The sequence below is a fragment of the Melospiza georgiana genome, chromosome 1, assembly GCF_028018845.1.
Source record: "Melospiza georgiana isolate bMelGeo1 chromosome 1, bMelGeo1.pri, whole genome shotgun sequence".
NCBI lineage: Eukaryota > Metazoa > Chordata > Aves > Passeriformes > Passerellidae > Melospiza > Melospiza georgiana.
In genome coordinates, this window is record NC_080430.1 from 150,580,693 (window position 1) to 150,604,794 (window position 24,102).

At 40.5% G+C, this 24,102-nt stretch overlaps 1 protein-coding gene across 10 annotated transcripts in view; it reads right to left on the reverse strand.

Annotated features, from left to right (window-relative positions):
- The window catches only part of PTK2 (protein tyrosine kinase 2), a 187,168-nt gene that overhangs the window by 76,552 nt on the left and 86,514 nt on the right, over positions 1–24,102 (reverse strand). For all 10 annotated transcript variants that reach the window (XR_009115110.1, XM_058032494.1, XM_058032473.1 and 7 more), the window contains 2 exons: positions 16,449–16,615; positions 10,576–10,663 (listed from right to left, as the gene is read on the reverse strand). Coding sequence is in view for 9 of the 10 variants with exons in the window: in XM_058032494.1 (XP_057888477.1) it covers positions 10,576–10,663; positions 16,449–16,615 (255 nt within the window). In the remaining variant the exon portion in view is untranslated. The remainder of the gene's footprint in view (positions 1–10,575; positions 10,664–16,448; positions 16,616–24,102) is intronic.

The window sequence follows — 24,102 nt, forward strand, 5'->3', positions numbered from 1 at the left end:
TTTCACAAATTCCAGTCATGCTCCCAGTTTGACTCTGCAACTACACACATCAGATATTGACTAAGAAAATGTAAAATACCATCCCCCATTCCAACAAAATGGAAGGGGAAAAAGAAGTATTTTACATTATGTACACCTGTTTCAGTGTTTAAACTTTGTGAGTTATAAAAGATTATAAGCTTTAGGAAACCTGTGGTGAGAATCCAGTGGTCTGGATTTAACAGTGTCCTACTATGGATAGCCAAAGGTGCTTGAATCTTCCCTTTTTTCATAAACCTGCCTGCACACATTCTTCTTTCAATTTCAGCAAGGAAAAAAAAAGCAGATTCAATTTCTACTGCCAGAATACCAATGAGAACTTCTCTTATCACCTTTAATTTTGCTTGACTATTCTCTTTGAGATGGCATCAGATCAATGCATGAACTAATGCCTGTGCAGAGATGAGATAAGAATTTCACAGGAGGTTCAGCACAAACCTCCTAAGGAAAAAGCCTGAGCAAATATTAAGTGGAAGAGACATAAGAGATAATTTAATGGTAATTAAATGCACTGTCACAAGGCAATTGAATAGTTTTCCAAGAAGCCTTTTGTGTTTGCTCAATTATAACATTTATTATTATTATTATTATTGTTAATATAATTAAATGAGAGAAACGAGAATATTTTCTGGGTTAGACAAACAAAGGCCCCATCTTCAAGAGCACAAAGCCTATATACATACAAAGGCACAAAACCTGAACTCTTAGAAATCTAACAAAACCCATCAGGTTTTTTCTGCTGACTACAAATTCAGAAGTATGTTAAGAGAGAGGATGAAGCCTTCCCTGTGGGGTTTGGAGATCCTGTTATCTGTGAGCTTGTCACACTCCCTGGCAGTGTGTGCAGACCTTTGGCTGCACCTCCTATAGCTTGGAAATTTGAGTAATTGTGCAAAACCTGGAGAAGCTGAAGAACACATCTGTCTATATATACAGATGTATAAACACACACAGACAATTTTCAAGCAGATCAAACACCACTGCCATAATCTTCTCTACAATTTAATTGTTCAGAATGGGATCCTTCCAAAGGCAAAACCCTGTAGGATGCTATTTAATACACCTTAATTTCACCTAGTTTGTAAGACAAAACTGTTTAATACAAACTTGTCACACAAATCTGATTTAGAAAAGCCACCCCAAAAACCCAAGTGTCCAAACAACAAATCAGAACAGCAACCTTTGATCTCTTTCTCAAGCTCAGCAAAGCCTTTAAGGTGCTTCTGCTAAACCTCTGTGCCACTACATCATTTACACCCTATACTGGAGACCAGATGCTCTGGCAGTGATAAAATGACATGAAATCTGTATTTATCTCTAATAGTTTATGGTCACAATGTCACAGCAATGAAAATGCAGAAAGATCAACAAGGCAAACACTTGGACTGACACCAGGATTAAGAATTCAAGTGTAACACTGCTAAAATCCTGTATACTTTTTATTTGGTAACAATCCAACCCCAAAATATGCTAACAGAAGTGAGTCACTTTGGTGTATGTTGCTTGTAACATATTTGCTTCCACTGAGTTACTCATTTTGTATTCCCACATAATGTGCTTATCTCAACTCCCTGAGAAAAATACATTGGAAAACAGTTTAAAGGAGGATAAGAGACAAAAGTAATTTATTGCTGCAAACTGCTGTGCTGATTTTCAGAACCTTTTCCCTTGGATTTTTTTTTAGTATGTTCTAACAAGCTGAAGTCAGATTTACAGTCAAGCAGGTGCATGCTTTGGGGGGAAAGGATTAGTCTATTTAAGTTCCATTAAACATAGAATAATGGAAATAAAAACTGCTTCAGGCTTCCAGGCAAGTGCTACTGCAGTGCCAGTGTCAGAGGAAGCAACTCTACTGAAATTTGTTCATTCACAGGGTGGCAAATCAGAATTAAAGTGTGACCTAAACTTCACATTTGGAGTTGACTTCTTGGCCACTACAGCTACAAAAGTCTGGTACAAAAAAAGGGCTGCAGTGGGGAAAATAGGAATGCTAAGCATAAAGGCACCTGTCAGAGGCAGGAAAAAGAACTCTTTCACATGTTCTGATAAAATTAAAAATGAAACAAAATTCACATTGCCCCTACATACAGAATGCACATCACCCAGCATCAGTGAATAAATGCTTAGAAAGGGCAGTAATACCCAAAGAAAAAGGGATTTTGAAATCCAACACAATCCTACACCATATTTCCTGATTTATTACTGCCCTGATATTCAGCAACAATTCACTTTATTTAAAACACCTTTTTATTCTTAACAATATTATAATTTTTTAATCACTCTTCCTTTTTTAGCCAGAACAGAAATCTCTTTTCTGTCTCCAGTATTTTGGACATTAAAAGTTCAAAGATACTCCTAAATCACAACAAAAGAAAGGAGGTGAACACAACGTGAACTAAAAGACTTCTCCCACATGGAAGATGGGCACATAAACATAAGGCCAGTTTTATTTATGATGTCAAGACTTATAAAATATTTGTTCTTTTACTTGAATGGGGAAATTATTGATGCTGTCACTTCTAACTTCTCAAAATTTACTAGAAAATAATGGGCAGTTTCCCAGCTACAGAAATGGACAGCCAATCCCAGATGGAACAATTTAAAATAAAAATTGAAAACAGAGGAAAGCCCATGTTTGTGAAGATGGAGAAATTGAAGAACAGCCCTGTGCTATGATTTAAGGAGAAATCTATCACTGGCCTTGTATTTTCTATACCAGCTGCTACTTTCAGAAGCCATCTGCTTCATTTTCCTGCACACGAGTTTTTTATGCAGCTGCAGTATTTCAGAAGAAGGTTCACCCAGGCTGACAAGCAGTTCATAAAAACACCATGCTGGATTTAGATTTCTTTATTGAGAACAACAGTAAAATAATTCTGAACTTGGCAAATGCTTTCCAGTTTAGGGATTTTTTAAAAAAGCTATTAGATACTGTGTCCTAAAAAGATATTTTTGGTTTAAACTTGTTTATAGCCTTATAAATTATTACATAAAATTATCAAACTTGACATTGAATTTTCAAGCATAAATACTGTGGAAATTCATTAGCAACAGTACTATCAAATGGTGTCTCATAAAGGGCAAATACCAATAATTAGCCACTACTGGCTTTCCCAGCTTAATGTTACCAAGAAATTTCCCACAGGATAAACTCCAATTTTTTAGGAGGACAGTTTAAAAATAAGCAATCTATTTCTCTTGCTTTTCTTTCAATCTCTGTGACCTACTTACACAACTTTGTCCTTTTTTATTTCTATTTTTTTCCCAAATTTGCACTTCTTTGAACACTGCATTTAAACAACCCTTCAGTGACTAAGTTCCCACTGAAAAGTTAAGACCAGACCCAAAAACAATCATCCCAACATAGGAGATATTTAGATAAGCAGCCAAACAAAGAAAACGTCTTCTGTTCTCCATTCAGTACATAGAACACAAACAGTAATTACAATCATTTAATGAAGCATGAAAACAAAGATTTATAATACATCATTTTTTCTACACATTTGTTCTACACATTTATTTTTAGCTGGTGCTTTTATATATTGGGAAATTATGTACTTCCACTTAGTTGGTGAAATTTATGTTAAAAAAATACAACCTGCCCATTAATTGTCCTGTATATGCAATAATTTATTTATTCTCAGTAATTTCTCTGGATTTATTTTTAACAGCTCAGGTGTGTTCTAGCACCTGCTTTTAAACATTCAGGTTTCTAACTCTGGAAAGTAATTTGGTGTTAGGTTTTGTATGTTATAGTTTGCCCTCAGCCACCACAGAATTCAACCAGGATTTACCTGTTTTACACCAACACACAACACTTCTGGTGACACCCATCCCACCAAAACCCACAGAAATTACTCCTGCCATTTACCAGTTCCAGCTTCTGTAATGAAAGACCAGAATATCTCAATATATCCATGGGAAAAGCTGATCTTCAGCAACCACTTTTGTGACCAGGACAAAAATCCAAGTATACAACTCATTTGTTTTCCCCAAAATTTCCCATTCAAAACGAAGAACATTGCTCTGCTCTGCACCTGCAGCAGGTACAGCACACAATTCCACCCCAGTCCATGACACAATTCTTCTGTGCATCCCACCAAAAAGAATGATCTCAGATATTGCCTGCTACTGCTATGAAATGCATAATTTGGGAAAAGCACAATTCTCTGCTTTCAGCTGCATTGCTCCTTGTAGTGTTAAACACATCACAGCATCACTGTAGGACAGACACATGACTGGGTTAATGTGGAACAGCCACCCAGTATAAATTCTGATATCTGTAAGGATCAAACTGCTCCTCAATCCTGGTTTTCCACGTTTATGTAGGACATCAAATTTTCATCACTACAAAATCAGCTTGAAGAACAGGGTCCCAACCCTCACTACTACAGCCTCAGAAATCTGATGCAGCATTAACCCTGAAAGATTTGTGCCTCATCTGCTCTGAACGAAGTCCCATATGTACAAAAGCCCAATGTCTGCTTTTAATGTCATCAGTATTTTTAGAAACCACCTTAATGATCATAATGGTAGTTTTTAAAATACACACAGGAGGGAAACACATATGTGTTCCCACCCCTATTTACCCATCTGATAGTATTAAATTTGCTATAGGAGATAAGTCAATATTAGGGAAAATTAGGGCTTTGGCCTCATCTAGGGGAGTTAAAAGCCCAGATCCAGTATCAGGATAACATTCATCTGCCATCTGCCCTCAGCTGCTCCTCCTCTTCGTGTCCCAAGGTCACAGTCTCTATATTATCTAGGGCTGATCTTTGACATCTCTAACTAATTTTGGAAGCTCCTCTGTTAATAATAAGGGCATTAGAGATGGGCTGGAGGGAAACCAACTTGTGACAAGGCATTGTTAGGGGCAGAGCAGCTAAAAATGGAGCCGTCTGTGCGGGCGGGCTGAGCTCCAGATGTCACTGCAGGAGACGCGGCTGCCTCCAGCACAAAGTAGGGCTGGACTCCTGGGAGCCATGCAGAACTCAACCTGCTGAACAAGCCTTGCTCCCAGCTCTTTTTATGCTTCTCCTTTCCAACACAGAGTTTCCAGATCAGGAGAGTCCTAGCATCAAGGTAAATCAACTTTTCTGTGGGTTTTTATTGTTGTTATACACAATTTAACCTGCTAACTGCAGTCACGTTTTGTTCCAGACTACTGAAGAGACATTTACACACATCAGTCCATGGAAACCTGGCTCTGGAATATGAAATCTATCAGGCTGAATATGAGCTATTTTAGAAAAGCCCACAAAGGAAGACTTTCACTGTTCTGGCTGCCAGGTGGAAATGTTAAATCAAAGCAAGCCCTTCCCTTTGGCCTGAGCTTGGCTGAGCACTTAGGAGGTGTTAAGGAATAAGAAGTTTCACAAGTTTCACATTCCCACCACAGAGCACTAAGGGAAAGCAGACATTGGGCACACAACATTTGCAGCCAAAGCAGTTCCACAACTACACAAACAGCAGAGTCTAAAACAAGAATGCCAGCAGAGTTTGGAGGGTGTCAATTAACTTTTACAAGAGAAAAAATACTTTATAGGATACTGTGAATATCAGCAACTTCAGAAATCTACCCCTGTCAAGGAAATCTCACTTTTAATTGTCTTTTTAAGCTGTAAAGAGCAGATAGGAGAGATCCAGATTAATTTATAGTTTTATCAAAAAATATATTTTTAGTATCTTTTTAATCAGCTGCAGTTCTTATATTGCCACCTTCCTGCAGGGCACAGTTTTTGCCTCAGCCTTTAACTCTCCATGAAAGATCTGTTGGGTTTGGGGTGGTTTTTTTTTGTTTTGTTGAGTTTTTTTTTTTTTTTTTTTTTTGTTTTAAATAGGCTGCCAACATCAGGAACAAGGCCAGTTTTTCTCCTGATGTCCTTCATTTCCTTCAAAGCTTTTCCTGTCAAAGTCATTTGCTTTAGGTCTCCTATTTTTATTAGGGTGTAAGAGATGTTGTTATTTAATTAGGCTAAAGAGTCTAATTCCCAGCCTGCATTTCAAATTACATCTCACACACCTAAGCCTTATAAAACTTTAATCATTAAGTTATTACAATAATTGCCTGGACTTAAAACTTCCTACATGTCAGGAACAGAGTTATAAAAATAATTTAATTTGCATGATGCATTTATCTGCCACAATATAAGGAGATATTTCACTTAATGAAATACCTTTTGAGTGTGAACATAATCTTTACAGACACTACAGAGGAAAAAAGCGTCAACTGGTCACAAAAACTTTTTCTCCACTTTTTCTGAGCATGTTTTTGCCTTTATTTTTTTAATAAGGAAAAAGTTGGGGTTTTTTTTTACCTTTCCTTTTTAAAAAGAGTTTTCTTATGAAAACGAACCTGCAGTGTACTTATCTGGTGAGGCACAGAGCCCTCGTGGCACAGAATTCAGCTCAGTTTTTTTCAGGGCATCACTGACCTGCCCTAACTTCAAGATCATCCCCTGCTTGCAATTTCTTCTTACACAAACTTTGGTTAATTTTAAAAAACAAATTCAAAACAGCTCAGTCCTGTGGTCTCCTTTATTTTATATATATTAACATTTACAGGCTAGCTCCACGCTGCAGCAGAGAAAAATTCAACACCGATAAAAACAACCTTTTCTTCTTCACTGGGATCTAAAAAAAAAAACCCCAAAAAGTTACTTTAAAAGTCTTCTGTTTGAGCACAAGGACAGCAACAATGGAACAGCTGATGCCCAAGAGCTGCCCCCACCCCCCATACAGATGCTTACTCCCTTCTCATCAAGGGATAAACCATCTCCAATTACTGCAGGCTAACATGTTATTCAAGGATAAATGTGTGCAGGCTCTTGTCCCACGACAAAAGGAAGGCAATTCAAGTAGCTTACGTCTGATTCTCATTACATGAATGTTTTTAAAAGCTGTATTCTATCTTCATTTGAGCTATGGCTTCATTGCTCACTCAGCTACTAAGGCAAAACAGAGGAGCCTGTCCCCTTTATTTCTACTTCCCAACTGCCATGTCACTGGAACACAGGGAAAGGAAGGCACTCACTAGGAATTTCACCAACACTTATCTAAAGCAACTGGAACTACTCCCAAAAAGGACAGGAAAATGGTGAAACCTTATTTCATTACTCAAAATCTGCAATTTTTAATTCTCCTTTTGTACCTTTATGTTTGTTTTCTCTGAAAAATGTAAATAAATCATACAAAAACCTAGGTATCTTCACTAGAGATTTACAAAACGGTCAACAGAACACACACACATACACACACACAGAGAATGCCACTTCTTGATAAACCTTAACTTACAGTATTTTTATTCACTGTACTACACTTTCCAGGTTTTGTGGGTGGGATTAGAGCTCACTTTGGTTCAGATTTGGGTATTCAATACCACAGGACACAACTGAAGGCTGGCACATAAAACCTGTGCAGTGAGCATCTGCCAACTGTGGAGACAACCATAAATCTGGCTTTTCCTGATTTTTGAATATTTCAGCCTCACAGTTCCAACAGCACTGGGTGGGATCCAATTTGCCTAATTTGGCTGAAACTGTAAGCAGTTGGGCCCAAGGGAGTAATGCAGTCCATGCAGAATCAGCACCTAAATGCTCCACAGATTGAAAAAAGAGAGGACACCCTTGAAGCTCTGTCACCCACTACCTCTGACACCTGCCAAAGAGAGCAGCAACAAAACAAAAAGGCACAGTTCCAGCATGAGTTTGTTGATCAGAGCTCTCAAATGGGATGTGAAATGACATGACTGGAACACACAGGTCCTCCAGTGAAGGGGAATGACCTAAAGATCAGCCTCTCCCCATCTCTGGCCTCAAAGCTGAGGCACAGCCTGAGCACAAGAGCATCGTTAGTGGGACTGAATCTGATGTTATTACCGAGTTGTGTGGTTCCCCCTGCTCCCACACACTAATTTTAATCCCTTGCTGTACAGCTTGCAGAATGAAAGGTCTCATTAAGTGCCCTGCTTTACACTCCCAATTAAGAGCAGCTCCCGCCCACCGCAGATGGCAGAACGAGCAGCACGTCCAGCCACAAACACTTCTGGGCACAGGCTCCTGATCTGGTCAAGACTCTTGAAGATGAAGAATATTTAAAACCAAAGAAAGGTCACAGCATCCTTAAAACAGTCAAGAATCAAGGAGAAAATAGTGATTTGACATATCAAGCCCGAGCTGAGAAGCCTGAAATGCAGTGATTTACAGAGGGCAGAGCAGTCCCTGCAGTGAATGGGAGCAGTCATGCATGTGCAGCACAAACGTGTGCCAGCTTTGGTTTAACAGCCTGGTAATTGTGCTTTGGGTGAGCTGCATGAATAAACCCTGCCTGTTGACAGTGATTAAAGTAACATTTTGTTATCTTTACAAAATGCTCTGTACTTTTCCAGAAGATCACTTGAGGATTTAAACTTTTTTTTTCAACAATACTGTGGCTTCCAACTCAGATTCAAGAAAATCATTAAAATTTCAAATTCCATGGGTGACAGAGGGAACCATGTTTCTTCTCCTTCTCCATGAACTTTTATATCTGTTGCATTTTTTAAAATTACATTTTCTTTAAAATTACATTTTTAGTAAGACAAACAACGTGTTTGGATATTACCAAATTAGCAAAAAGGTTCCCAGTCTCATCCTGTCAAGAAAATCAAAGGCATCTGGTCCTCACAAAAATCTTTTTTACACATTTGTAACATACAAGACAGCAATGTCTTTGAGTTTTACATTGAGAAAACCCAATTCGACAACAGAGCCGTTGTTTCTGTCAGATTTTTAAAATTTTTTACCTGAGTTCTACACTCCTTATCTGTGACAGTTGCCTCTGTGCAGAAAGCTCAGGACATCTATGTATGCATGTATGAATTCTGTACATTCTGTTGTTCTTGCCTACACACAATGTGATGCGTCTGACTGAGAGCAGTGGTTAAGCAAAAGATGTTAAAATGTTGCAGGAATGACACTGAGATAGCTAAATGTGAAAAATCATCTTTCCCTGCTTTTTTATCCCCCTCTCTGCTGTAGGCCTGGTTTATGATGCAGTGTTACTGCTTAAACTGTTCTCTTGCCTTCTTTTCATACGTCACTGCTGCTGCCTTAACACTTTACCACACAGAAGTTATTGTCCTAGTTTATCCAAGAGGACAAGTGAAATTTATGGAGCAAAGCAGAATCATGGATAGAGAATGACAGCTCTGGAAAGTTCTGCACCTGATTTCCATGACAACGGAGACCCAAATACCTCAGAGCACCCCAAAACAAAGAGCAGTGACTTTTAAAGAACTGGATTCAGAAATACCTCAGTATAAGGTGAAAAAGAAAGGGGAAGAGAAAATAAATGGGACTGTGTGAAGAGCAAGGAGACAAGAACCTCTGATTTTCATTTTATAACAGCACTGGGATTCAGGGCACTGTCAGATACAGGCAGCTGTCAGCGTTGCCTATCAGTCCCAATGACCTTCCAAAACCTTCTATTCTGAGCCATTTGTAATGATTTCTCCAAATTTAGTTAAAAGTTAACAAATATTCCTCTGGCATTTCAAGCTCCTTGCTTTATAGAAGCATTTCCCTGAAGCAGAAATAAGAGGGCACTGCAGGCTTGCCAGGTGTTGAACAGGAAAGTGATGAAGTTCAGGGAATTATTTTGGAACTCATCATGGGAAACAGAAATCTCCTGTGTTTAAAACCAGTATGAACTAAGTTCCTTGCTGCTAAAGGAAAAGAGAACATGATTTTGTTGTACAAGATCCCCTGGCAGTACTACACTAAAAACTCACCAAATTCAGACATTTTAGGCTGAATCCACCATATCACACAAATCACTTAAACTAGAATGTGAAGTCCAAGGAAGCACTGCAGGAGAAGTGTCTTTTCAGAAGTCAACTTCATCATAGATCAATACTAAAATTGCGTCACACAGTTAAAAAAAAAAATTAAAAGAAATTTACCTAAGATTGATTTGTGCACAATTGTGCTTCCTGGAGTTAGGGTAACCATTTTAGTCCTAACTCCCTCAAAATACCCCCAAGTGGTTTTATTGTGAGCTTGTTGATGTAAAAGCAGATTAAAACCATTTACCTGAATAAAATCAGAATTTAATGTTTAATTTATAGAAACTTTGACTATTATGCAGTTTTATAAATCCAGAAGATATTTTAAACCCAAGAAAATAACCTAAAAATGTGAGTGGGAAAAGCATTTGATAGTTTGTAGTGAAATTGTCACTCACACTTAAAAATAAAGAAATTCATGAATTTAATCAAGTGTGAATGAACTGTAAGAAGCCAGTGGAACAACAGTCAATTTTATCTGAGTTAGGACAATTATTACTTGCAGAATCACCTTGGTTTTGGAACATATTCCTCACCACTTCTCAAGCAGAAAGATGCCATGGGCTTTGTGCCCTTTCTGCCTTATACATGCAACCTTTAGTTTTTCCATTTTTCTGTTTCTGCAGTAATATGCTACCCACACAAACAAACCCAGAGTTCTCTAAATTCAGCAAAATCAGCAAAAGACAGAGCAGAAGAACAGAACATACCTGCTGATAGAAAAAATTTAGAGTTGGTTTGTCCTCAGTGAACTGGTTTAGAAATCCTTTTGGCAAATACCGAATTCTCAATTCATATCTGAAAAGCAAGAAAAAGAGACTTTTGAGCAGAATTAAAATTGAGATTTCCTCACAACATTCTTAAAAACACAAATAAACTCAAAATAAGCTTAGAAAACTAATTAAAAACTTCCTTTTTGATTACTCAAGAGAACTAAACTGGAATTTATGTGTAACAGACATTTCACAGACATATTTACAAAGGACCTTTGTAACAGAAGCAAACAGAGCCTTGCTGCCTTCTCAGAGTTTCAGAGAGGACCAAGCATCAAGACTTGGAGCAGATAAGCTCCAGATCCATGGGAAGGGAGGCCCCCGTTAGGTGACAACAGATGAGCTGCCAGAAGCCCTGACATGACCCCTGGCAACAGCTTTCATCTCTGCTTCTCACATGAGGGACTTAAAACGCTGATCCTGCTGCTCCAGGAGTGACAAACAGTGTCACTCACCAGGGAGCCAAAGGAACCCTGCTCCTTCTCTGATCCGTGCTCCAATATTCACCCCTGGATTTTCCATAGGTTTTGAAGGGATTTCTCTGTAAAAAGGTTCTCTGCTCCCTTATTCATCATCAAGACACATGCAAAAGCCAAACAGTTTTGAACCTGACAGTCATATTTTTAAAGGTAATTCTACACTAGAAGTGAGGGAAATTCAGAATGAGTCTTGACCCACAACCTACACCTAATCTGTATCACTTCTCAAACCTTAACTTCTGCTTTCAGCCCCTAAATTTAGTAATATTTCTTGTCATAAACTTCTGCTTTCAATCCCTAAGTTCAGTATTATTGCTTGTCCTGTGGTAACAGCCTATGGTGTTTGACACAGACTGTTTGCTTCCTCCTCTGACACATTCCTACAATGAAAGTCTGATAATGAATGTCTCCATCCCCTGGGCTGTGCCAACACAGCATATCCTACCACTCACTCTTAACAGCACTTCCCAAAGTAAGTATATTTAATAATCTGCTCGTGATAAGAGCAAATATTACAACATTTCAATCAGTTGGTTTCAGCAGGACAAGAAATACTTTTCAGCAAGTGATTTGGCTGCCTGTAATAAAGATTTATGTGGGGATTTGGTAAAAATCTACTAGGGATAAGTGCTGCCTAGGATTCCACAGCAAGCAGAACTTGCAATATCCTTATTTACTTAGAATTAATTGAAAAAACACTGTCCTGTTAGAAACCATTAAAATAAGGAAAAAATTTGGAAATTGTAAATACACACACTGTATACAAACAAAGAATACTAGAATGATACCTTGTAGTATGACAATATATTTCCTAAGTCCTGTGCACAGAAAACATGTTGTTAAATTAAAGAGTGAAATGCAGGAGGCTGAGAACACCTGACAGAGAGTAGATTTACAGTGGATACAAGGGAGAAATATTTCACTCTAAATGTGGTGAGGCCCTGGCACAGGTTGCCCAGAGAAGCTGTGGCTGCCCCATCCCTGGAAGTGTTCAAGGCCAGGCTGGATGGGGCTTGGAGCAACCAGGGATAGTGGAAGGTGTCCCTGCCCTGTCACTGGGTTGGACTCAGTGATCCTTAAATGTCCTTCTCAGTCCAAACCATTCTAGGACACAGACACAGATAAACAAAAAAAGACTCCAAGTCTTTAAAGACAAACTTTCACAGGTTATTCTCATATGTACGGGAACATAGAATCACCTTCTATTGCTGATCAGCCTTTACATTTCATGATCCCCAGCAGATAACTGGTTATTCACTAAAATTTAGGTATCAGCTGAATTGTACCTGTAGGTGTTTATGTGTCAAGGAGAGAAGGCGGCACAAGCACCCCGTCCAGAAAAGCAGAGCCTCTCCTGTTTTTTATTCTGCCATATCCACTAAAATCTACTGAACACAACTGCAGAGACTGACAGGGAATAAAACAAGTCTGTATAATAGACTTCCTTCTTTTTGGGGACTCTATAATCCAGTGTGTTTTAGAATGACAGAATCATTAAGGTTGGAAAAGGTCTTTAAGACCTTCAATCCAACCATCAACCCAGCACCACCAGCATGTTCACCGCTAAACAGCGTCCTCAAGTACCAAATCCACTTTTTTTGGAGCACTTGCAAGGATGGTTACTCCATTGCTTCCCTGGGCAGCCTGTTCCAGTGCTTGACAATCCTTTCCATTAAGAATTTTTTTCTAATATCCAACCTAAATCTCTCCTGGAGCACAAATATGGGGAGAAGCAGCTGAGGAAGCAAAGGAGGCTCAGGGGAGACCTCATCACTCTCTAAAACTCTCTACAGGAGAATGTAGCTAGGTAGGGGTCAGGTTCTTCCCCTAAGTAACAAGTAATAGGATGAGAAGAAACCATCCCAAGTTGCACCAGGAGAGGTTTAAACTGAATTATAGATCAGAAAATTAGATATTCAATATCAGAACAAATTTCTTCATGGGCTGTCTGAGATTGGAAGGAGCTGTTCAGGAAAGTGGTGGCATCACATCCCTGGAGGGATTTAAAGTAGGGGTGGCACTTGGGGACATGGTTTAGTAGTGGCCTTGGCAGAGTTGGGTTAACTGCAGGGCTTGATGACTTTAGAGGTGTCTTCCAGCCCAATTGATTCTGTCATTCTAGGATGCAGAACGCTATTACTCTCTGGGATTAATAAACAAAACAAAACAAAACAAAAACCAAAAAAGCAAACCAACAAACATAGGAAAACCCACCTCTCTCCTTTACAGGGACTTGTCCTCTTAACTGATCAGCCATTGAAGTGCTGCTTCTTGCAACAGGATCTCATGAGAAAATCAGGTAAGGCAAAGCAGCTCAGCTGGGCCAGTGACTGTGAGTGACCTTCATTAGCTATTTATAACCTCATCTCTGCCTGTGGGAATGAAGGAGCTGACTTCCAAAGGCCAACACAAGGATGGGCTCAATTTTCAACATCCTCTACTGGCTTTGAAATGCAGCCAACTGACAAGGATGACATGTCCCTTTCTCACAAACCAGGTCTGCTCTCAGAGCAAACATCTCATCTGATGATCACTCCCCTTATGTGTGATAAATTATTCCTGGAAGATCACCACTCTGCTTCTGCAAGCACTACAGGGCAGCTGATGGAGCCAAAAGAAAAAGGATGATCCAACTCTTAACAATTTGTGCCACTGAAAGAAATAACCTTGCCAATTCCAACCCTACTTCCAGCAGGTTCTGATTCAGTTCACATCAACAGCAAAGTAACCAGAACAGAGAAGATGAGAACCAAAGGGGCAGACAAAGGGGAAGTCTTGTGTGAGTTTAATGAACTGAACCAGCTCACTGCAGCTCATAGAAGTATTAAGGCTCACAGAAGGAAAGGAAAAGGACTGGATAACTGGAAACCAGAGAAGAGAGAAGACAGAGTGCAGCAGGGAGAGGGACAGGTCTGTTACAGCAACTTGGTCAACTCATCAAACCATCCCAGAGGTGATCTGGCCTTGTACCTGTGCCAGGGCTTTTGCATCACAGCTACCAAAACTCAGAGTCCAGGACTGCTGAGCACTGGGGTGGCTCCTGCCTGTCAGAGCCACAGCATGGATGTCACCTGGTCACAGGGACCTGCTCCACAAACCCCAACAGAGCTAGGAGGTGTCTGCCCTGAGGGGAACAGGGTGCTCACATATAACACACATAACTTGATATGTGAACCTGCTGATATTCTTTTGTGTGACACAAAACACCAGCAAAAGGAACAGGGCTATGGCACAGAGGGTTTTGTCAGAGGCACGAAGGAGAGCAGCTGTGCCTGCTGCTCAAGGCTCAGTATTGACACCAACCCTCATCATTTTGTGTATCTGTGATTTAAAACCCCACATCCTGCTAACCCTGGCTCACCCAGCTGGGGGATGGATTTCACCCTGGTAACTTTGGTGTGCAACCTACTGACAATTCCTGTAACTTCTGGTACCTGGATTAGTCCAGAAGAATTCCAAGGTGTAATTTCTGAACACTGAATACACAAACCTTTAATTTGGATGATAAAAACAAAATAATCACGTGAGGTATTTGGTGGTTTACTAACACTATAGGAAGCTTTTAATTTAAGAACCATTCCAAGACTACCTCCTCTTTAGTAATCTAAATATTTCTACAAGTACTGTCATATGATCTTAGACACTTTGTGTTCTGGCATTACAAATATGACAGCAGCATTTTGATTATGCACAGCAAATCTCTCTGGGTTTAAAAGGTATGTCAGGCTGCATGTATTTGATAACATACTAAATGACATTTGGAAAGGTATTGAATAATTTACACCTTATCATAGCTCTTTCATGAGCATTTTACACAATTCCTTTCCACAAGCTTCAAAACAACATCTAACTTTGTTTTTAAAACCAATTAAATGTGTTCTGCAATGTGTACCATGCAAGTTGCATTGCCTTATAAAAATGGAATTGACACTGGTACACAAGGTAACAAATTTCCACAGCATAAATTATTCACATCTCACCCACCACTTGATAACACCACTAATCACAGAAAGGATTCAAGAATCTCCTCCTTTCTAAGGTGTGATTTCACAATATTATCAATGAAAAGGAAAATACCTGTGTAGATCACTGAAACAATAAAATATAACATGCATAAAAGAGAATATGCAACATTCTTGAAACACAAGTTTTAAATATTCCTAATTTCTTTGAATTTGTGGGATTTGTTAAAATTGGGACCCTAAAGAGAATTTACAAACTAAATATTGCCAAATGAGACATCTGCTAAAATATAATAACTCCACTTGTGAGAAATTATTGACTATTTACAATACTTTTGCAGAAGGTATGTGCATCCTTTAAAACAACCAGCAACTTCATCACAATTGTGGTTATGAGCATAAACCACAGAAACAGATGCACAACACCCCTGTGGAACAAGTAACCACATTAATCTATCCTTTGGTTTAATCTCTATTTGGTTTATTGGTATTTTACAACTCTGAGCTCCTCATTTTCTCTAGTAGACTACTGTGTCTTTCTGCAAATAAATTTTAGTTTCCTCTTGTCTTTCTACCAGGAAAGTGGAGAGAGTTTCCTTCCCTCCTGTCCTGAGTGGGTATCACAGCTTACCCTCCTAAAAAGCTAAAGAAACTTAGGTTATGGCACTTCTTTTAATCAACTAACCAGCAGCATGAAAAACCTCAGCAAATGTGCTCAGGCTATGAAAAACCCCAAAATTCTGCAGTTATCCTTCTATTGTGCATTGCTCCTGGTATAACTTGAGAAGATCACAGTCACAAGGAAGGCAGATGTCACTTACTGCTCTGGGTCCCAATATAAGAAAGTTTTAACAACTGAGAGGTTTTCAAAAGCAGAGGGATAAAATTATTTCTGACTGTATTTCACTCTTTTCAAACCACATTTCTCCTGCTCAGTCTATAAATAAGTACAATCACTATTTAACAATATCCTTTTGGCTTTATTTAAATAACAAGATTCATCCTTTTAAAACTGCAGCCATGTGCTTATACCACAACTAAGAATACCATTCTTTTCCTAAAACTTTTAAGCATGACAAAACTTGCAGATTCCAGCACAAATGACTAGGAGATTTCTGTTCCTATTTAATGCTTCCTCTAAATCCTAGGTTTCTCTTCAGTTTGCAGGAAACCCCTTACAACAACAAAAACCCCTTAAAGCAAACAAAACATTGTTCACAGCTTTTAGTGAGGAATTTGGTGAGTTTATTTCCCCCATTCTACCAGCTCTATTCCACTACAATATCTTAGTAAACTAAACCACAGAGTATTTTTTAAAATAAGACAGGAAGACTTGTATGACTGACATTGAACAGAGTTACATTCTTACTTCCATTCTTCTGGAGGGTGGGCTAGTTCAAATTTCTCTCTCACACTGGACACCCCCATGTCCAGGTGCAGCCAGTGAACCTCCTCAGACTGCAGGTGGCTGAGCCGTAACCCATAGCAGGCCACATTCTTCACTTTCTGACTGTCCACAATCTTCTGAATTATGCCCTAAAACAGAGAAATACACACTCCTTACAAGCTGTAAAAGACAATAATTTTACATATATATATATTTTAATTTTAAATATTACCATGTAATACCCCACACAAAATACTAAGCAGCACATATGTAGTGACTTTATTAAAAATACTAAACATATTTTATTGTAAGCCATTTTTTCTTTCACACAACCAATTATAATTGCTGAAGTTTTACCAGCATGACTTCAGAAAACATCAATAAATATGTTCCATGCATTTTATCAGATTCAGGCCAGTAGTACCTCTATGTAAAACAGAAAAACATAAAAGCCAATATTTCAAAAGCAGGTTTGTGGATGAAAGCAAGATGCATTAGTTCAAAAAGCCCACCAGCAGTCTTTAAAAGTCACTCTCCATCAAGAACCAGAAAATCATCTTGGACTTTCATCCTCTTCAATGCCCCAACAGCCAGGATTTCATAGGTCACACCACAGCCCCTTGGGTTTCCTTCCCCCTCCTCCCTGACTTATTTGAGATTCAGCAGAGATCTCTTATAAAACCAGGCAAGAGACAATTATTTAGGAACATTCTCAAACACAACAAATGTTGTTTGCCCCGAGGTAAATTTCAGAGTTTAAAGATCTCTTGCCCAAGAAAGGAGTCTTTTACATAAACAGGCCTTTGCTTCTGTGCCTGGAATGGTCCGGAAATTTCCTACTGAAAACGCTCATACAGGTACACACACACACAGAGATGCAGGCAGAGATGCACAAGGGATTCTTGCTCAGAATTCCAACAAAACCCCAGCACATAACCAGTGCAAGTTCTACAGGAGCCAGAGGTGACCTTCTGCAGTGAGTTAGGTGAGAGGGGTTTCTACAGGATGGTGCTGTCAGCCTGGGGAAAAGGAGGCTCAGGGGGGCATTAATGTTGTCAAGTCCCTGACAGGAAGGGGAAGCCAGGTGGGGCTCAGACTCTTCTCCCAGGGAAAATGGAAAGAATGAGAGGAAATGGCTCCAAGCTGCACCAAGGAAGGTTTAAATTGGCTATTAGGAACAATTTCTTCACTGAAAGAGTGAAAGCCTTGGAACTGGCTGGCCTGTGGAAGTGGTGGAGTCATCAGGCCTTGAAGTGTTCAAAAACCATGTGGATGTGGCACTTGAGGACATTGTTTAGTGGTGAACTTGGTGCTGGGCTCAGAGTTGGATCTGATGACCTAAGCAGTCTTTCCCAACCTAAATGACTCTGTGATCGCTTCCCAAAATTTATTGTTTTATACCCCAAAGAAAATGTTTAAAACCCTGATTCTGCAAATTAAGCAAGCAGAAAACTAACTGCAAAAAGAGAACTAAGAAAGCACTAAATCTGAATAGAGGGGGAAGATGACACATGTAGGAGTGGAATCATGCTGTTGGTGAGGTGATATCAAGCTGTTAAATCAGCTCACACATCTCTTCAAACTGCAACCTTTAAATAATCCCTCAGAAGCAACACAGTGCACAGAGAAATGTAAAACAAAATTCTTTCAAGCCTACAGGAAGGAAACACAAGCCATGTTTAGTAAGCTCATGGAGACTGAGTAAGAAGAGGCTCCTTCAAGCCCAGCAGGACCCTGTGAACAAGAGCAGCAATGTGAGCACCCTCAGAAGCATCTTTTTGGTTCAGAGCCTGCAGTGCCCCAAATTTCCCTTATCTCCCAATTCTGGGGTTGGACACAGGGCAAAGTGGAGGGCGAGCCCAGACCTGAAGGAAGATGGACAGCAGCAGAGCAAGCAGGAGGCTTGCAGAGGCTGGTATTGTGTGGGAGGGAAACTTCACAACACTGTGGGCAAATCCAAGCTCTCAAGCAGCTGGCAGCAGCACACACTCACCAGCCACAGCCTGTCCCGACAGCCAGAAGGTGCCTGAGCTGCTGGGAACAAAGGTCTGAAGCAAAGGAGCAGCTCCCTGCAGGCTCCTCGGGAAAACAACTCCAGGAGGAAGCAGAGAGGCCACAGATGGGTGCCAGGGATGAGGCAACACGAGGCAAGCACAAGGGAACACTTCCCCCAAGTGCTCTCCTAACCCCAGCCTATTTTTATCCCAGTGGATTTCCCAAGCCAAGCATTGTTTCTGCCATTCATCAGCCCACAGTGAAACTCTTCCAATTACTCATCCTGTCTCCTCTTACAGCAATTCACTTTTTGCAACCTTCCCCAGCAATTCCAAAGGTCTGTTATCAAGTCAGTGAACAGGTTTTAAATGTGCATTTAATGTAAATTGTTTAAGTTTGTTTCTTGCCTGCATTTGAGGCTCTTTGTATCACAAACTACAAAGGAGAGCAGTTGCCTGTATCCCTGGAAACACTCACCACCACCAAGTACTCTCAGAAGAGACTGAGGCATATTTAACCTCTTCTTCACCCAAAGGACAAGCTCTGCTTAGTTAATAAAGCCTAACATTTTAGCATCTCATCCAAAGGGAATGGTGCCAGCTTCTCTCTATGCAAACAGAGGAGATTCACTCATTTTCATCCCTGCCTGCACCCTGCACAGAACATGCAGCATACAGCATTACATTTTTGAAATCCATCCTCCCCCATCTCTGACACTGCCAGTTGATAATGAAAATGGAGGTATGTGTTCTCAGATGATAGTTATGCCTGCTGTGATAAGAAATGGTTTCGGAAAGGAAAAAATTATGGTAAAATTATCTATGACCATGAACTACTGAGACAACTGATGCATAAGGCTCAGCTGAAACCATTAGTGCTTACTCAGGAAAGAATCAAGATGGACATCTCAGACCCTCTCAGGATTTCAAAGGGACTGAAGAAGTCAGGTGTCCTAATTCCCACCAAAATCAAGCAAAATTTTAAGCCTTTTCTGTATCATCAATCAAATCTAAAACCATCACAGAATCTAAAATCAAAAATAGACATATTTTCTGATTTATATAAGAAGGGTGAGGTATGGAGTGAGGTAGTTGTTGTCAGCCCAAGAAAATAATTAGCAACAATTAGTACCTGCTGCAACTCAAGAAAAAGCACAAACACTAAGGAGAAAGCAGAACAGGTGCACAGGAGGTCAAGTACAAGTGTTGGAAAATACATTCTAAAAAGCCATGTATTGTCAGGAAGGAAGTGGTGCTTATGTGAAACAAACACATCAAGTGCTTCTCTTTGCAGTTGTTTAGGAAAGCTGCAGAGCTCATTCCAGGTGCTATCAACTCACAGTCAGAACCAAAAACTGGAGAAATAAGGAAACATGGTGATTTAGATACCCAAAATGGCTGGTTTGCAGTCTCTAGTAAAACAACTATTTGCTTATATAATTTTTTTATTAATAAACCAGAGGATTTGAATTCTAAAACATTTAGAGCCACACATTTAGTCCCATCAGGAGAACCCAGCACAGAACAGGGAGCCTCATCCAGCCCCAGGGACTTGCCCAGCCTGGCTGCTCTTTATAAACATTCCAAGATTAATCCCCAAGGCTTGCACTGGCGCTGCAGGCAGCATCAGGTCAGTGCATTTCACTCCCATCAGTAGTAAATAACATGTTCAGCCCCCTCAGCTCCTGGGCAAGCTCCACAGAACCAGTGGGGACTCCTGGAGTGTCCAACAAAGCCACTGCCATCACCCCGGGCTGGGTGACAGCCTGAGGAGCCCTGCCAGAGCAGCCTGATGCTGTGTGTGGCACTGATGAGAATGTTTCATCAGAAGTTTCCAGACAAACAACTTAACTGCTTAACCACTGCACAACAGCAACTGCAGCATCCTGCTGAGACATGTCACCACAATCCTCCAGCTGCAAGCACAGCCAAGGAAATCTGAAATCTCTCCAGACTCTACTGCAACCAGCAGCTCAGGAAACTCCTCACAGGGATTGCTGAGTGGAAAAAGCCAGGTAAGGACCAGCAGTTTCAACCTGACCACAAACTCTTGACCTCAAATTAATACTTGTTAAAGAGCTTGACTCCAGCAAAAACCTAATCCAGAATGAGATTTCTTGTTGGGTACAGGGGATCCATCCCTACATGAATATAAATTCCTATGAGGAGTTTTCATGTGTCTGTTGGCAGCCACTTGAATGTGGTTTAGTGTAATCACATTGATTTTAATTAAGTTTCTGAAGCTGACATTTACATTCTGAACATAAAATAGACTAGTGCAGCTGAGCAGGAGACAGTGGGAAGCCTTCAGAGGAATTTCTTATCAATAACAGGCAAGGGATAGGTGACCTTTCACTCCCTTTACCCCAGAGAGAAGAAGAAAAAGGTAGAAACCTGGATAGCAGGTTTTTCTTCATGTAGAAACCTGGATAGCTCTCATTTTTACTCATTTGTCCAAAGAAACACAGATCTGCATCACAGCTAATTTAAAAAATAGATTAATATTTGCCCTAAATTAGGAGAATGTGCCCAAAATTAGAATTTACAGTACAGTATATTTAGGAGAATGTTGAAAAATCAAGACAGACCAGAGAAAGGCCGAAGGGCACACAGTACCCTTGGCTCTCCCAGTATGTATCAATAACACTTTGCTTCTGTAAATGAGTCAAAATGAATTGATTGCTTGTAATTTAACAAGACTGATGTGCTACTATGAATAAATTGAAGACAGAATAATATACTCCCAGTGTGACTACAAACCTAATTTCCTTATTTAGTTGGAAGGACAAAGTTTCTTGCACCAGAAAAGGTCTTTAACTAGCAGCTCTGACAGAGGCACAGCGTGCTAATGTTTGTGCAGCACTTCAAAGATGTCAAACACTATTGATATATCAAGTATTGCAACTCCTGATGACAGATTTATATGAGGGGCTTAAATGAAAAGCTGAACAAAAGTAAATGGCAAAGGTCTGATGAAAATTAATTTATCATTTTCATACAGGAGAATGTGCCCGCTATACCAAAATCTGGGCTGTCCTCTGATAACACTGACAGTCAAAGCACAAAGCCCACATTCCTCTTTTCTCATTCCTGTGCTTATCCAGCAAGCACATTTGTGTATCATATGATAAACAAGACTGGGAAACTGATGGGGCTGCACAAGAACTCTGCCCCTGAAGCCCAACAAGACAATTCTGAAAGCACAGCCTGCAGACAGACTGTCCTGCTGGCCAGGATCCTGCCACCATCCCAGCACTGAGACACCTCAGCCCAAGCAGCACAGCCACCCAAGAGCCTCAGAGCCTTTCACATTCAACCATGCTCACATCTGTCACCCCAAATACCTCTCACATCCACACAGAATCCCACAGGGAACCTTCCAAGCACACACTGACAGCACTGACAGAGCAGAGCTGCTGCAGCCCTGCTTTCCAGTCTTCTTGCATTAATCAGCACTTTTCTGATCCTACTGCACACTTCCCAAATTAATGCAATGCTGTTTGAAAAGCTGACAATAAATTTAGTTTTGAGTGTGGGCAGCAGGTGAGGGAGGGGATTCTGCCCCTCTGTCCCCTCTGGTCAGACCCCACCTGCAGAGCTGCATCCAGCTCTGGGGGCCCAGCACAGGAAGGACATGGAGCTCCTGAAGCAGGTCCAGAGGCCACCAAGACCATCAGAGAGATGGAGCAGCCCCCCATGGAGCCAGGCTGGGTGAGCTGGGGCTGCTGAGCCTGGAGAAGAGAAGCTCCAGAGAGAACCTTAAGCCCCTTCCAGTGCCCAAAGGGGCTCCAAGAGAGCTGGAGAGGGACTTTCTGCAAGGGTATGAAGTGACAGGATACAGGCAAATGGCTTTAAATAGAAAGAGAGAAGGTTTAGGTTAGATTTATGAAGTTTTTTACACTGAGGGGGTAAAACACTGGACCAGGCTGCCCAGAGATGTGGTGGATGCCCCATCCCCACAAACACTCAAGGCCAGGTGAGTTTGGGCTCTGAGCAACCTGATCTAGTTGAGAATATCCCTGCTCATTGCAGCAGGGCTGGAATAGACAACCTTTAAATGTCCTTTCTAACCCAGATTTTTCTGTGATTCTGTATTTCACTACTCCCTATCCTCAGGTGCCCTGGCAAAGTCTGAGAGCCCCCTTGGATCCAGTTTTTGTACAGTTAAACACTGATGCAGGACACTGACTTGAAGCAATCTACACATCTAGATGTTTTCAGAAAAATGTCAAAGGGCTATTGAGATTAGGTTTAAAATGTTATTTTGCATCTGTGTCTCATCTGAGGGTATCAAGAGTATTTTGCACAAGTAAAACAGCCATTCCAAAGTCCAAGGGTACTTCAGTCTTAGTATACTGATTAGCACTATACCATACACCTTTTTGTTTACATTTCAAGATTCAAAATTTTGAATTCTTGCTACTTTTCTCAGGTTCTCAGAAGGGAGGCACCTACAAAGTAACAATACAACCATGCCTTGTTATCTGGTGCAGTTCATGCAGGCACACAGCAGAGAAAAGGAAAGAAAAAAGGTAAATCACACCAATTTTCTAGCTCTTATACTAGACCAGGAATGATTTTATACATTTTTTACACACATCTATTTGATGTTTGAATCACTGCACTCCAGTCTGCTTCTGTACATCAAATAATTCCACTGCCTCAAAGCACATATATCACTGCACACACACAGAAATGAGATTTGAATATGCAACCATTGTTGTAAAGAGCTGACTTCACCAAAAATATTAATCCAGCTTTGACTCCTGCCAGCACTCACAGCCTCTTTCCACAGAGCTTTGTGTGACCAAGCTGCTCTCCCTGTTACTAAATCCAGTAAGAATCTATTTTAAATCTAGTAGGAATCTATTTTAAAAGAAAAACCCAGTAGATAAAAACTCATCCAATTAATATATTTGCATTTCCTTTCAGATTGCAGCAGAAACACCAGAGCAGCTCCACCCCATGCCCATTCTCCAACAACTCTTCAAGCTTCTGGCTTGGGAGGAACTGAGCAGCAATAAAGCACATCTGGCCATTCCACAGCTGGGCAGCAGAGAGGTCAGGATCAGTATTGTGCAGCACAGATCTGCTCCAGAGTAGCCACAGTAGATGTGTGGCACCTTTTGTCCAGACATTGGCTCTAAATAACACAGGTTTGAAAAAGGAGACTTGGAGGTGAGTGGGTGGAATCACATCTGGCACCGAGGCTGGACTGACAAGCCTCTTGCCCTTTTTCAGAACAGGCAATATCCTTCTTGGGAAATGCCTGGAAACCAGGAATGCTGCTGAGGATGACAAGGGATGTTCATCAACAAGGCTTTAATACTCTGTCCCCTCAGTGCCAGCATAAACAGGCATTTCCTTTCTCGCCCCAGCCTTTTCAGCTGTGTCAGGGTGCAAGACAATGCAGCTAACAAGATTACAGAACTGATCTGGATTTGCAACAACAGCAAAACAATCATTCATTTAAACTTGGATGAGTTTGCCAAAACAGTCACACCACCTGTGCCAGCACAGCTACGGTGGCAGCATGAGAAAACAAACAGCAAGAGGGAACTGGCCCAGCTGCCAATGAAACTCGTGTCTTTACCAGGACAACATTTGAATTTCAAACCTTTGCACTGCAGGATCCTCCCATT